At 46.3% G+C, this 13,396-nt stretch overlaps 1 protein-coding gene across 1 annotated transcript in view; it reads left to right on the forward strand.

Annotated features, from left to right (window-relative positions):
* Positions 1-13,396, forward strand: part of LOC123745437 (uncharacterized) — a 350,652-nt gene that overhangs the window by 270,637 nt on the left and 66,619 nt on the right. The window contains exon 9 of the mRNA XM_069300596.1: positions 7,594-7,697. Within this exon, the coding sequence (XP_069156697.1) occupies positions 7,594-7,697 (104 nt within the window). The remainder of the gene's footprint in view (positions 1-7,593; positions 7,698-13,396) is intronic.

Raw genomic sequence — 13,396 nt, forward strand, 5'->3', positions numbered from 1 at the left:
TGGGCCCCTAGCGGTTTGAGGGTTAAGGGGCGGTTCTTGTCTTTCTCATATTTTCCTATTCTTCTAAAATCACTGACATTTTCCTTTGAGCCTTCTCCTAAACCTACTATTTTCACTATGATTTTCATCTCTTCTGCTGCTCAGTCCACCCTAGATGAAATTTCCTTCTCTAAACATCCAAAAATTATTATGGACTTACTTCTGTCTGCAGTGTTTTGTACTAGTTTACTGTTGGTAACCAGTTCTTTCCTAATTACTTGCCTAATTTCTGCTTCTTGTTGGTCATTTCTGGTTTTGACTTCCGAACACACTTCTTTGATAGTCTCTTTCTCTTTTACAACTTGAGCATATGTCGCTTTTATTTCTTCTTTATACTTTTCTAGTTCTTTATTCACCTCCTCTATGTGAGTTGTCAGTGAAGTTTCCAGTTGGAGATCCTTACCTAACTCTATATTAGCTCTCAGGCTACCTTGGAGTTGTTCACCATATGAGTCTATTTTCTTGTTTATTTCTTCAAAGTCACCACACTTCACTTTCCACACCTCATTTTCTTTCACTAGTTCCTTGATTTGCTCCTCCTGATTTGTTACCTGGTCTGTTAATGCAGTAATAATCTTACCTTGCTGAAGCATACTCCCTTTTAGAGTGCAACGCTCACTCCTAAGAGCTCCATTGTCCTCTTCCAATTTAAGCACTTTTTCTTCATATTTCTTTTGCATATCCTTAATTATCTCTAACCTGCCAAGAACACCTCCTTTCCTTATATCTTGAGGTGAGAATCCTTTGAAACAATCATCTGTTGGTGTGTCTATATTTCCGGTGGTGGTGGCGGCGGCCATCTTTGTTTTTGAACTAGAACCAAAACAAAGTTGTTGTTTTTTTCCAGTGGTGGTGGCGGCTTTACGCTGCTATCTTCGCGCCACTGGTTCTGTTTTGGTGGGCTTAACCCTCAAATCGCTAGGGGCCCAAATGGAATTCACACCCACAGGCGCAACAAAAAAAAAAATAAAAAAAATTCTTTTGTCTTATAGAAGTGTTCATTTTTGTTCCCTGATCACGGAAAAAATAACAAAAAATCGTAGGTGGCATATTTTAGCCGCAATAGAGTAGGGATGTGTGGCAAAAAAAGGGACATTGACAGAGCCTTCGCCAGACGAGGTCTACTCCGCTCGAGCTGTCAGGCAGCAGTTGCCACAAATATATTATTACCTAATTATTTCAATGTCTCTGATTTTTTCTTAGTTATTTTGCAGTAATATTATTCCATACAGTGAATTGTGGTATATTTATATAATAAAATGTGTGAACCATCGCTGTACTCAAAATTATGGTGTGCTAATTAGTGATTCAATTATTATGTTCATAAAACAATAAACAAATAGTTTTGCTGTTGTTACACTATATACACAGTTTATATATAAGTATCTGCATGTTTTATTCACCATAACGAACTTCTAAGTTGGTCTTGTGAGTCAAAAAGCAACGAGGAGTGACTGCCACACACCAACGAGCCACTCACTGCCACTCCCTCCCTCAACACCACCTCACTCGCCCTCATTCTCCTCCCACAATACTGTTTTTGCATTTATTCACTATACACAGACGTTATATATACGTATTTACATGTTTTGTTCACCATAACTGTACATCTAAGCTGGTATGGTGAGTAAAGGCACAAAGACGTAGCTACTCACACAGTCAGCTGATCGGCGGCCGCCCTCAAGACCAGACACACTAATATTTCTTCTTCAACAATATTGTTTGTGGTGTTATTACACTATATACACACATTATATATAAGTATGTACCTGTTTTATTCACCATACCTGTACAAATAAGCTGGTATGGTGCCCAAAGACCTTAGTGGCCACCAGAAACAACATGCCAAGTAGTGCAGACGACGCTCCTCCCTCACCAAAATGGCGGCTCCCAACCTACTCTTGCTGTTATCTCACACTATACACACGTTATATATAAGTATCTACATTTTTGTTCACCATAGCGAACCATTAAGCTGATATGGTGAGTGCAGTCAATAAATAGTGGCCACACACAGTCAGAAGACGATGCCACAACCCTCCCTCCACAGTCTTACTCCTCCCTCCATGGAGCACAGTGCTAAATATCACCACAATCCTGCTATTATCAGAATCCTGGTCAGTTTTATCACAGGGGGCTTCAGTAATACTATCACCGCTAAATAATAGCAGTATCATATATATTATGGCATTTGTAGGCGATGCTGTGGTCACAAGCTGAACAGCGGTGCTGTGAGCTCGTGCTGCGTGCGCCAGCCTTGGTGGCTTGCTCAATACTGACGTTCTAACACCCAAGAATGTTGGCCTGGATTTTTTTTCTAGGTGGCATCTGGCAACTATTGGTCGTGGCTGTACTATAGCTGCCCCTATCCCAGGTGGGGGCGTTTAAATTATAGCGCTAGACACGAAATCATATATATGTGTGATGTGCGCGGTTTCGGTTTTGTCACTGATATCATATATATATGATTTGTGTGGTTTAAGGGTTAATATGGGTTTGATCCAGTTTCTCTGGTTCCCTGTTCCAAAACTCGCATTTCTCAGGTTGTCTACAGTGTCTTTAAATCTAGCCAGCCTGCGGTCTTTCTTCATGCTCATGATGTTCGCAAGTACAGTATGCTGCCTTGTCAGCCATTTTTTGTGGGGAGCCCTGTCCGCTCCTTGAAGCTATTCAACATGTTCTGTGGCTGCTTGATTAGTTTGGGGTCATCAGTCACAGGAGTTGTTTATGCCTACCGGGCACCACGAGCCAGAACCTGGACCCCTCAGAGAGGCACAGGGAACAATGGCCTACAAACACTTTATATATAAAGTACAGTATGTCATAATGGTCATCGACCAGGGAAGCACCCAAAGAATGATAGGCGAAACAAAACAGACCAAAATCTGCTGAAAATTGTGACCTATGTCCGAAAAGAGCAAAAGAACTCCCCCAGATAGAAAACAAGCAACACTTCATCCAACTATCATTCCTGCTCGTAGCTCGCTCAGGTGAGCTGGCAGCCACCATCTCAGTTCTTGAATTGATGTGCTGGCAGTCAGCTAGGTCATCCTCTGGCCTCAATTTCCTGTTCTGTATTTTGCCCTGTATCATTGTACCAGAAATGTGTGTGGTGTGGTGGCCAGGTGTCTTAGTGTACATGAGCAGCATGCACCTTGGGTTATCTTCCTTCAGTGCTCCATAAGTACTAACTTTGTGTTTCAGGGTTATCTTCCCTGGAGGTGTTCGAGAATCACTCCCATTTGAGGCCTTTGTTTCTTGGCGTTATCTTTGCCCGTGGGGTACGCCGGAGGTCTTGGGCTTTCTGTCTTGCCCCGGGTGGGGAGTGTTATTGCCTAGGCAGGGCACGCTGCGGCCGGCCCAGCTTGCACACACAGCGGCCGACGGTTCTCTCTGGCTGCCAGTTTGTTTGTTGTGTGTCTTTGGGGATTTTGTTTTTCTTTTCTAGTGTTTTCACTTTTTGTTAACGGAGGAGATCTGCCTAGCTTCTTATTAGGCATGCCTAAGTTATGCTGGTGGTCCTCCTCTCTTGTCTCCAAGGTTTCACAGCTGCTACTGGTGGTCAGTTTGCCCGTTGACAGACAGGGTTCTACTGGCTTAGTGCCAATAGAAGTACACTCCAGTGCCTGGGCTTACCATAGGCTTTACTTACCCTATGGGTCCTGGAAAACCCCAGTGGGCTTGGAGGTGTCTTCCGAGTCCTCTCTCGCCTTGTGTGAAGTTGAAGGTTGCTCATTGCCCCTGCCTCAGGGAGACGATCATCCATACTGCCTCCGTCATGCGGCCTGTTGGGTCAATGACACCTATGACCCGGAGTCTTGCGGGACTTATTTTTCACTTTTGCTTCAATTTACCCATTCATTGTCTGATGATTTTAAGGCTCAGGCGGCAGCTGCATTGCATGCTCGATTCTCTTTATTTCCTGTTCTGGTATCTTTGGTGCAGCCTCTTTTACTGCTCTCGCGATTGTGGGGTTCATTTCCCGAAGTCCTTGCGCCGGTTGTTGCGTCACCAGTTTCCTCTTTGGGGTTCGGTGCCTTGATGCTTTCCTCTTCCCTCACTCGATATGTTCACAGATGCCTCATCTCTCAGTTGGGGCTTTGTGACCAGTGCTCACCAATCGGGCCCAGGCACGTTGAGGGGGCTGTCCTTATGTCGGGCACACAGCACGGTGTGGGAGTTTGTGGCAGTGTGGCAAGCACTTCAACAGATTCAGCTTCCTCGGTGTTCGATGTTCTGGCTCCATTCGGACTGCTCCCCCATGGTTCATTGTCTCACCCAGAGGGGCTCTTGTCGACAGATGGCTCTTTAGGTAGCTCTGCTGCTGAGTTCTCGTGGTTTAGCTTTCCGCAAAGTTCACATTCGGGGGTGGGTCCAATCTACTGGCAGATGATGTATCTCGCTTCAATCCTCTTTCCACAGCATGGCCGGTTGATGTCGCCTCCTTTGTTTGGCTTTGCCGGACATACGGGCATCCAGAGGTGGACCTTTTCACATCGGCATGGTCTTGGAATCTCCCACTGTACGTGGCACTGTTCCCCGACTTCGAGGCCCTCGTGGTAGAAGCTTTTTAGCAGGACTGGTCGAGGTGTGGGTTCCTGTATCTCCTTTTCCACGGCCCAGCTGTCACTCTGGGTTCTGGCTCAGCTGGATTCCTATTAGGGGAGAGTGATTCTCTTGGCTCCATGGAGGCCGGCCTAGCCTTGGGTTTAGGCGCTGCTGGCTCGGTGTCCGAACCCGGGCATTTTTTTGTAGTTCCGCCTCTTTCAGCGAGCCGGGCCAGTGAGGTACCATGTTGGTTTGCCTTCCTGCTCCGCACTACGTGTTTGCCATTTCTGACGCTTGTATATTTCCATTTGTATGGTGATCAGGTAGCCTCTTTGCTGGTGTTCCAGCTGCAGTCTTCGTCTCAACAACTATTTGAAGTTTCTTGGCAGTCTTTCCACCATTTCCTTTTCCTTCGCAGGGTTTCATCTGTGACAGTTAAGGTTGTCTTTTCCTTTCTCTCTTGGCTTTTTCCTTATTGGCGTCTTATGATTCTATGATTCTTTTTTTGTTTGTTTGCAGCCTTCTTTTTTGGCGAAGAATGAGTCAGCGGGCTTCCGGAGGGGTCCATTGGTTGTGGAGGATTGGCTGGTTAGGCCGGGGGTGCATCATGTGCTGTGTCCGGTGGCGGCTCTATGTTGCTACTTGCGGGCCACTGGTTCAGTGATGGTGGGCACGCTCTGGGTGGATCCGGTTTTCCTGGTTCCCTGTTCCAGGGCTTGTGTGTGTGATTAAGTTTAGCCAGCCTGCAGTTTACTTTCGAGCCCATGATGTGTGGAAGTATGCTGTCTTTGGTCTTGGGTCGACATTCGGGCATGGGGGCTTTGAAGGACGAACAGGGTCCTGACCGCCAGGGGTATCTCTTGAACCTTCAGGGCCTCTCTCTGACCTTGTGTTATGTTGGGGAAGCATGTCGTGGCCATCAGACTCTTCTGTGCCTTGAGATCTGTGGTGCTGCTGCCTCCTGAGTAAGTCCCTGTTTTGTTTTTGTTTTTTACTTATCTGTTGGTAGTTAGCTTCAAGGAGCCGACGAGGCTTCTCACAGAAAACCAGCATTGAATGTAATGAAACACCATTTTCTGGGCAAGCCCCGGAGGCTTCCTGATACCCCTCATCCGGTCGGTAGTCTTCATCACTCAAGAACTGGAGTGGTGGGCTGCCGGCTCACCTGAGCCAAGTTCCCACCAAGTTCCCACTTGGCTCACCAAGAACCAAGGTTAACACTAATGAGCAGGAGTGCTAGTTGGATGAAGTGTTGCTTGTTTGTTTTCTTTCTGGGGAAGTTCTTTTGCTATGCTTGGACGTAGATCGTAATTTTCACCAGATTTTGGTCTGTTTTGTTTCGCCTATCTTTGTGGTTGCTTCCCCAGTCAATGGCAATTATGACATACAGTACTTTAAATGTAAAGTGCCCAATAGGTAATTGTTCCCTGCACCTCTCTGAGGGGAACAGGTTCTGGTTCGTGGTTCCCGGTAGGCATAAGGACTCCTGTGACTGATGACCCCAAACTAATACATTATAGCACATATAATTTTGGATAGCTTCAGGGCACTCCCTCCAGAAAATGGTGTTTCATTACATTCAATGCTGGTTTTTTTGGTAATATGTCTTGGGCAGATGTTCGGGCTCAGGGTTTCAGAGGTCTAACGGGGTCTTGGCTGTTAGGTATCTTGTGAACGTTCCGGGTCCTCTGTGGTCTTATGTTGCATTTGGATGTGGTGTCAGTCGCCTTTCTTGGTCTCAGTGTAGAGTTGTTACCTGTGGTGCTGCCACCTCCCTAGTAGGTTTCCTATTATTGCCCTTCTCTGTGGGTAGTTAACTTCAGGGATCTGATGGAGCCAAAAAACCAGCGTTGAATGTATTGCAACGCCAATTTCTGGGTGAGCAACGGAGGCTCCCCGACACCCTCATTTCCCGGGTCAGTGGTGTATTTCTCAGTAAATAACAGATGTGGGTTGGCCTGGTCCAGGCACCTAGGGCCGGCTCCCCCCTCCTCATAGTAAGAGGGGGAGAGGTGGAGTTGACTAGTAGGGGCTAGTTTCACTAAGTTTTGTTTCTTCTTTTTTATTGGGGGAGTATTTTTGGCATTTTGGGGGCTTTGGTCGAGTTTTTAAACCATGCAGTGTTTTGTTTTGATTTGCCTATTTTTATGGGTGCCTTTCAAGGTGATGGCGAAGATAATATCCTTTAAAATGTAAAGTGATCATAGGCCATCGCTCTCTGTGCCTCTCTGAAGAGGGCCAGGTTTTGGCTCGTGGTCCCCAGTAGTTAAAAACAACTGATGACGCGTTTGTAATTACTCAAGTGTAGTTACAGGATGAGAGCTACGCTCGTGGTTTCCCGTCTTCCCAGCACTTTTGTCATATAACGCTGTGAAATTACTGACGGTTTTGACCTGCACCACCTTCTCACCTAACTTGTTCCAACCGTCTACCACTTTGTTTGGGAAAGTGAATTTTCTTATATATCTCCAGCTTTGTTTAGTTAGTTTAAATCTATGACCTCTTGTTCTTGAAGTTCCAGTTCCCAGGAATTCTTCCCTATCAATTTTATTGATTACCGTTACCATTTTCTTTGTAGTGATCATATTGCCGTATTTTTCTTCTATCTTCTAGTTTTGGCATATTTAATGCCTCTAACCTCTAATCATAGCTCTTGTTCTTCAGTTCTGGGAGCCATTTAGTTTCATGTTTTTGCACTGTTTCTAGTTTGTTGATGTGCTTCTTAAGATATGGGCATCATACAACTGCTGCATATTCCAGCTTTGTTCTAGTGGCACTTAATAAGTGATGATAGCTTCAGGGAGCCTGTGGGGTCACCCAGAAACTGGCTTTTCATTACATTCACCGTTTGTATTTTGCAGGAAGTGATACCTGGGTGATGCGAGTTTTGCAAATATGTGTGTGAATAGGGTTTGGTTTTCTGTTCATGTCTGCAGATGCATGAGTAACCATGTCATATAATGACATGCTAGGATATTTTTTATCATTATGTTATTGTGCATGCAGAGGCTCTGGCAGTGCGGGAACGACTGTTGCGTCAGCGGGCAGAACTCACCATCGCTAAGCTACAGCTGGAGGAAAGAAAGCAGCACCTAGCTGTTGCCCTGGAAGTAGGCTATGCATTATTTTTTGTTTTTATATATGTTATGAACATTACCCGCCAAATACACGACAAAGCTACATCATTGCTACAACGTTCGAACAAGGTTTAACACCACCTAACAAGTTGTAACAACGTTCATATATGTCATAAAAACATTATAACAAGATGTAAAAACTTTATTACAAGTAGCAATAAGCAGAAAATAGGGCGAGTTAGGTTGTGTGTTTGCAAGGTAACCGGGGCTGTTTTGTATATTGTACCTACATTATCATTACCCTCTTTCCCACTTACATAGGGTTGATGAGTAATCAGACCAGGGAATAAAAGGTGAGTAAAATACTGTCATTAACGTAGATTATAGATGTTAAATAATAAAATATCACTCAAAATATAGTCTCACTGATAAACAAGTGGTTCCACATTGCAACTGTCATCCACAGCAGCATCAAATTGCTGCATAACACCAGGTATACACTGATTCCAGTGAATTGTCATATAATGTAATTTATAGAAAAATGCAATTTTTTTTTTTTTTACGAACCATTTCCATGCAGCCTTATATGTTACCCTATTCTGTGTAATGTTCACACTCACTCATCGCTTCCTCTCATAATGACCATGTCCACCCACCTTGTGGTGCACAGACTCAGAGACCTGGAACTTCAAGAATAAGAGGTCAAAACTAACGAAAAATATGCAAATTCACTTTCGCAAATAGAGAGGTAGACAGTTGGAACAAGTTAAGTGAGAAGGTGGTGGGGGCCAAAACCATCAGTAATTTCAAAGCATTGTATGATAAAGACTACTGGGAAGATGGGTCACCATGAGCATAGCTCTCATCCTATAACTACACTTATGTTACTCTTAGGTAATTACAGTTGCTCTTGTAGGTCTAGTAACATGTTTTCTCTTAAGAGTTTATGCTACTTCTTTCATGATCCTCTATGACTGGGAATTTCACATGGGTTGTGTGGAACCAAAGGGACCTTCATGAGAGGTAGGATAAACATAACTGACATGGATAAATTTACAATATCTGTTTTGTAGTTAAACTGATGTTTTAAAAGTCATAAAGAAAGACCAAGTGGGTGTGAGAGAGAATTTGAATTAAAACAATGGGATATCCGTAATACAGCCTAGTATTGCAGTAGCACCTACAACTACGGGAAGAAACAAGAACCCTCATTGTAATCAGAAAACAGCTTATAATCACATGCGTTGTTTTGATAGATTAGATGAGTTCATATATTTTTGAGTGCAGGTCTCATGATCTCATTTACTGTTGGATTTAGGGACCTCATTTTCTTGGCAAGAAAAGGGTTTAACATTAGATGCATTTTAGTTTGTGCTGGTTTATGTGACCCTTCAGCCGTTTCTTCTGATTCACATTATTTACTGGGTTGTCCTAGTGAGAGAGTATTAGGAAATGGGGTTTCTCTTAGTTTTCTTATGGCAGATTCATTTTTGGGTCCTGATCTTTCATTGCCTTTCTCTCTTCTTTTGATGCTCATTTATACTTACTGTATTTTGTCTTGTATAAGTCTGCTTTGGCAAAGTCTCTCCTTTTTAGGTTTGCAATTTGTTCTCTTAGTAGCTCTCTCTGTGCTTGTGCAGATGGGGTCTAGGGGGCTCGTCCTTAGAGAGCTGCCTTTTCATTGCCTTTAGCATCTGGGTGTTGGGAACCTCGGTGTCATACCCTTCCATGGTTCATGGATTTATTGTTATCAGTTCACTTGGTTGGGAGTTTCTCAACCCCTTCTTGAATGCACCCAGAAAATTTAAATTTTCTTTGTTGCTTCTTCTGAGCAGGACATAGTTCTGGGGCTGGAAATATATCATGTTCCTTGTCAAGTATCAGTGTTGCATCTTTTGTCACATTTTGATTCTGCACATTTATTGCATCATTGCTTGTTTCTACTGTGCTTGGATAATCAAATCTCCCTTCTGTTGCACATTTTTGTTGCTCTGCCTTTGTGTGTCTCTAGTACCAACATAAGACCTTTTGGTCCATATGAGGTAGCTCCTATTTATATCCACTCTAACCATTCATGTATCGTATATGCCGGCATACAAGTCGATCCGACACATGGGTCGACCCAAAAAATTTAGAGGAGTAATGCAGGTTTAGGCCTATATTCACCGCATAAGACGACCCTCAAAACAAAGCAGCATCACTTTCCCTGCCCCACTGTATGGAAGGAAAAATTATGGTACGTCATAAATATACTGTAGCTTAACGAATATTTACCTCATAAGGCAGGTGGTGTCAGTGGTTGTCATGGGAGGCAGGTGGTGTCAGGGGAGGCAGGTGGTGTCAGTGGTTGTCAGGGAGGCAAGTTGTGTCAGTGGTTGTCAGGGGAGGCAAGTAGTGTCAAGGGAGGCAGGTGGTGTCAGTGGTTGTCAGGGAGGCAAGTGGTTGTCAGGGGAGGCAAGTAGTGTCAAGGGAGGCAGGTGGTGTCAGTGGTTGTCAGGGAGGCAAGTGGTGTCAGTGGTTGTCAGGGGAGGTAAGTAGTGTCAAGGGAGGCAGGTGGTGTCAGTGGTTGTCAGGGGAGGCAAGTAGTGTCAGGGGAGGCAGGTGGTGTCAGTGGTTGTCAGGGAGGCAAGTTGTGTCAGTGGTTGTCAGGGGAGGCAAGTAGTGTCAGGGGAGGCAGGTGGTGTCAGTGGTTGTCAGGGAGGCAAGTGGTGTCAGTGGTTGTCAGGGGAGGCAAGTAGTGTCAGGGAGGCAGGTGGTGTCAGTGGTTGTCAGTGGAGGCAAGTAGTGTCAGGGAGGCAGGTGGTGTCAGTGGTTGTCAGGGGAGGCAGGTGGTGTCAGTGGTTGTCAGGGGAGGCAGGTGGTGTCAGTGGTTGTCAGGGAAGGCAGGTGGTGTCAGTGGTTGTCAGGGGAGGCAGGTGGTGTCTGTGGTTGTCAGGGAAGGCAGGTGGTGGCAGTGGTTGTCAGGGAGGCAAGTGGTGTCAGTGGTTGTCAGGGGAGGCAGGTGGTGTCAGTGGTTGTCAGGGGAGGCAAGTGGTGTCAGTGGTTGTCAGGGGAGGCAGGTGGTGTCAGTGGTTGTCAGGGAGGCAAGTGGTGTCAGTGGTTGTCAGGGGAGGCAGGTGGTGTCAGGGGTTGTCAGGGGAGGCAGGTGGTGTCAGTGGTTGTCAGGAGAGGCAGGTGGTGTCAGTTGTTGTCAGGGGAGGCAGGTGGTGTCAGTGGTTGTCAGGGGAGGCAAGTGGTGGCAGTAGTTGTCAGGGTAGGCAGGTGGTGTCAGGGGTTATCAGGGGAGGCAGGTGGTGTCAATAGTTGTCAGGGGAGGCAGGTGGTGTCAGTTGTTGTCAGGGGAGGCAGGTGGTGTCAGGGGTTGTCAGGGGAGGCAGGTGGTGTCAATAGTTGTCAGGGGAGGCAGGTGGTGTCAGTGGTTGTCTGGGGAGGCAGGTGGTGTCAGTGGTTGTCAGGGGAGGCAGGTGGTGTCAGTGGTTGTCAGGGGAGGCAGGTGGTGTCAGTGGTTGTCTGGGGAGGCAGGTGGTCAGTGGTTGTCAGGGGAGGCAGGTGGTGTCAGTGGATGTCAGGGGAGGCAGGTGGTGTCAGTAGTTGTCAGGGAGGCAGGTGGTGTCAGTGGTTGTCAGGGGAGGCAGGTGGTGTCAGTGGTTGTCAGGGGAGGCAGGTGGTGTCAGTAGTTGTCAGGGGAGGCAGGTGGTGTCAGTGGTTGTCAGGGGAGGCAGGTGGTGTCAGTGGTTGTCAGGGAGGCAAGTGGTGTCAGTGGTTGTCAGGGGAGGCAGGTGGTGTCAGGGGTTGTCAGGGGAGGCAGGTGGTGGCAGTAGTTGTCAGGGGAGGCAGGTGGTGTCAGTTGTTGTCAGGGGAGGCAGGTGGTATCAGTGGCTGTCAGGGGAGGCAGGTGGTGGCAGTATTTGTCAGGGGAGGCAGGTGGTGTCAGTGGTTGTCAGGGGAGGCAGGTGGTGTCAGGGGTTGTCAGGGGAGGCAGGTGGTGTCAATAGTTGTCAGGGGAGGCAGGTGGTGGCAGTGGTTGTCAGGGGAGGCAGGTGGTGTCTGGTTGTCAGGGAAGGCAGGTGGTGGCAGTGGTTGTCAGGGAAGGCAGGTGGTGTCAGTGGTTGTCAGGGAAGGCTGGTGGTGTCAGTGGTTGTCAGGGAAGGCAGGTGGTGGCAGTGGTTGTCAGGGGAGGCAGGTGGTTGTCAGGGAGGCAGGAGGTGTCAGTAGTTGTCAGGGGAGGCAGGTGGTGGCAGTGGTTGTCAGGGAAGGCAGGTGGTGGCAGTGGTTGTCAGGGGAGGCAGGTGGTGTCAGTGGTTGTCAGGGAAGGCAGGTGGTGTCAGTTGTTGTCAGGGAAGGCAGGTGTCTGTGGTTGTCAGGGAAGGCAGGTGGTGGTAGTGGTTGTCAGGGAAGGCAGGTGGTGTCAGTTGTTGTCAGGGGAGGCAGGTGGTGTCAGTGGTTGTTATGGGTGTCAGTGATTGTCAGGTGGTCAGTAGTTGTCAGGTGGTGTCAGTAGTTGTCAGGTGGTGTCAGTAGTTGTCATGGGAGGCAGGTGGTGTCATTGGTTGTCAGGGGAGGCTGGTTGTACCAGTGGTTGTAAGTGGTGTCAGGGGAAGCAAGTGGTGCCAGGGGATGTAAGGGAATGTTGGCGGTGGTAGTGATGGATGTTGTCAGGGGGTGGCGAGTAAAGATACCTGTCCCATACAGGATTGGTCAGGTCTAGCGACAAAGCTACCCGTAACCTACCCTTTGTTCCAATTAACCCTTAAACTGTGCAACCCATCAATAGCTGGGGTGAGTAACTGTCGCAGAATTGCGCAACACAGCTATTGATGTGTTGGAGTATCGCTCAAGATTTAAAAGTCTCGCGGCTACACAGGGTTCACATCAGCTTCTTCAGGGCTCTTGTAAACAGACGCCATTAAAAAAAATATTGTGGGCCATATTCCCAGGTGTGAGAGCCTGAGTACTGAGTGAGCCACCAAGGCTGGTGCACGCAACATGAGCTCACAGCACTGCTGTTCAGCTTGTAACCACAGCAGTGCCTAAAAGTATCAAAATATATATGTAACTGTTATTATTAAGCAATGATAGTACTTTATTACAGAAGACCCCTGACTGTGATTAAAAAGACCAGGATACTGATGATAGCAGGATTGTTGTGATAATTAGCGCTGTACGTAGTGTGGTAGGAGGAGTAATGCTGTGGCCACTTGTTATGGTCTGCACTCACCATACCAGCATAGTGGTTACTTGTATATATCATGTGTATATAGTGAAATAACAGCAAAAAGAGTATGTTGGGAGGAGCCATTTTGGTGACGGAGGTGGCATCGTCCACTGGCTGCTGTGTCTCTTGTCATGCAATATTGTTGTGGCCACTATGTTGTTTAGACACGATACCATCTTAGTTGTACAGTTAAGGTGAATAAAACATGTAGATACGTATATCTAATGTATGTATTTAGTGTAAAAACAGCACACAGTATAGTATATTAACAGTATATTTCTTAACAGTTATATTTGTTATTTAACAGCACAAACAGTATATTTGAGTAGGAATGTTGGCAAGTGAGGGAGGGAGCGTCAGTAAACTTGTGATGACCTCAATTATTGTCTTGACTCACCATACCAGCTTAGTTGTACAGTTGGTTCACACATTTTATTATATAAATATATCACACTACACACTATTGAATAATATTACTGTAAAACAACAGAGAAAACTCAATCAGAGGCATTGAAAT

This window comes from Procambarus clarkii, chromosome 44 (assembly GCF_040958095.1).
Source record: "Procambarus clarkii isolate CNS0578487 chromosome 44, FALCON_Pclarkii_2.0, whole genome shotgun sequence".
Lineage (NCBI taxonomy): Eukaryota > Metazoa > Arthropoda > Malacostraca > Decapoda > Cambaridae > Procambarus > Procambarus clarkii.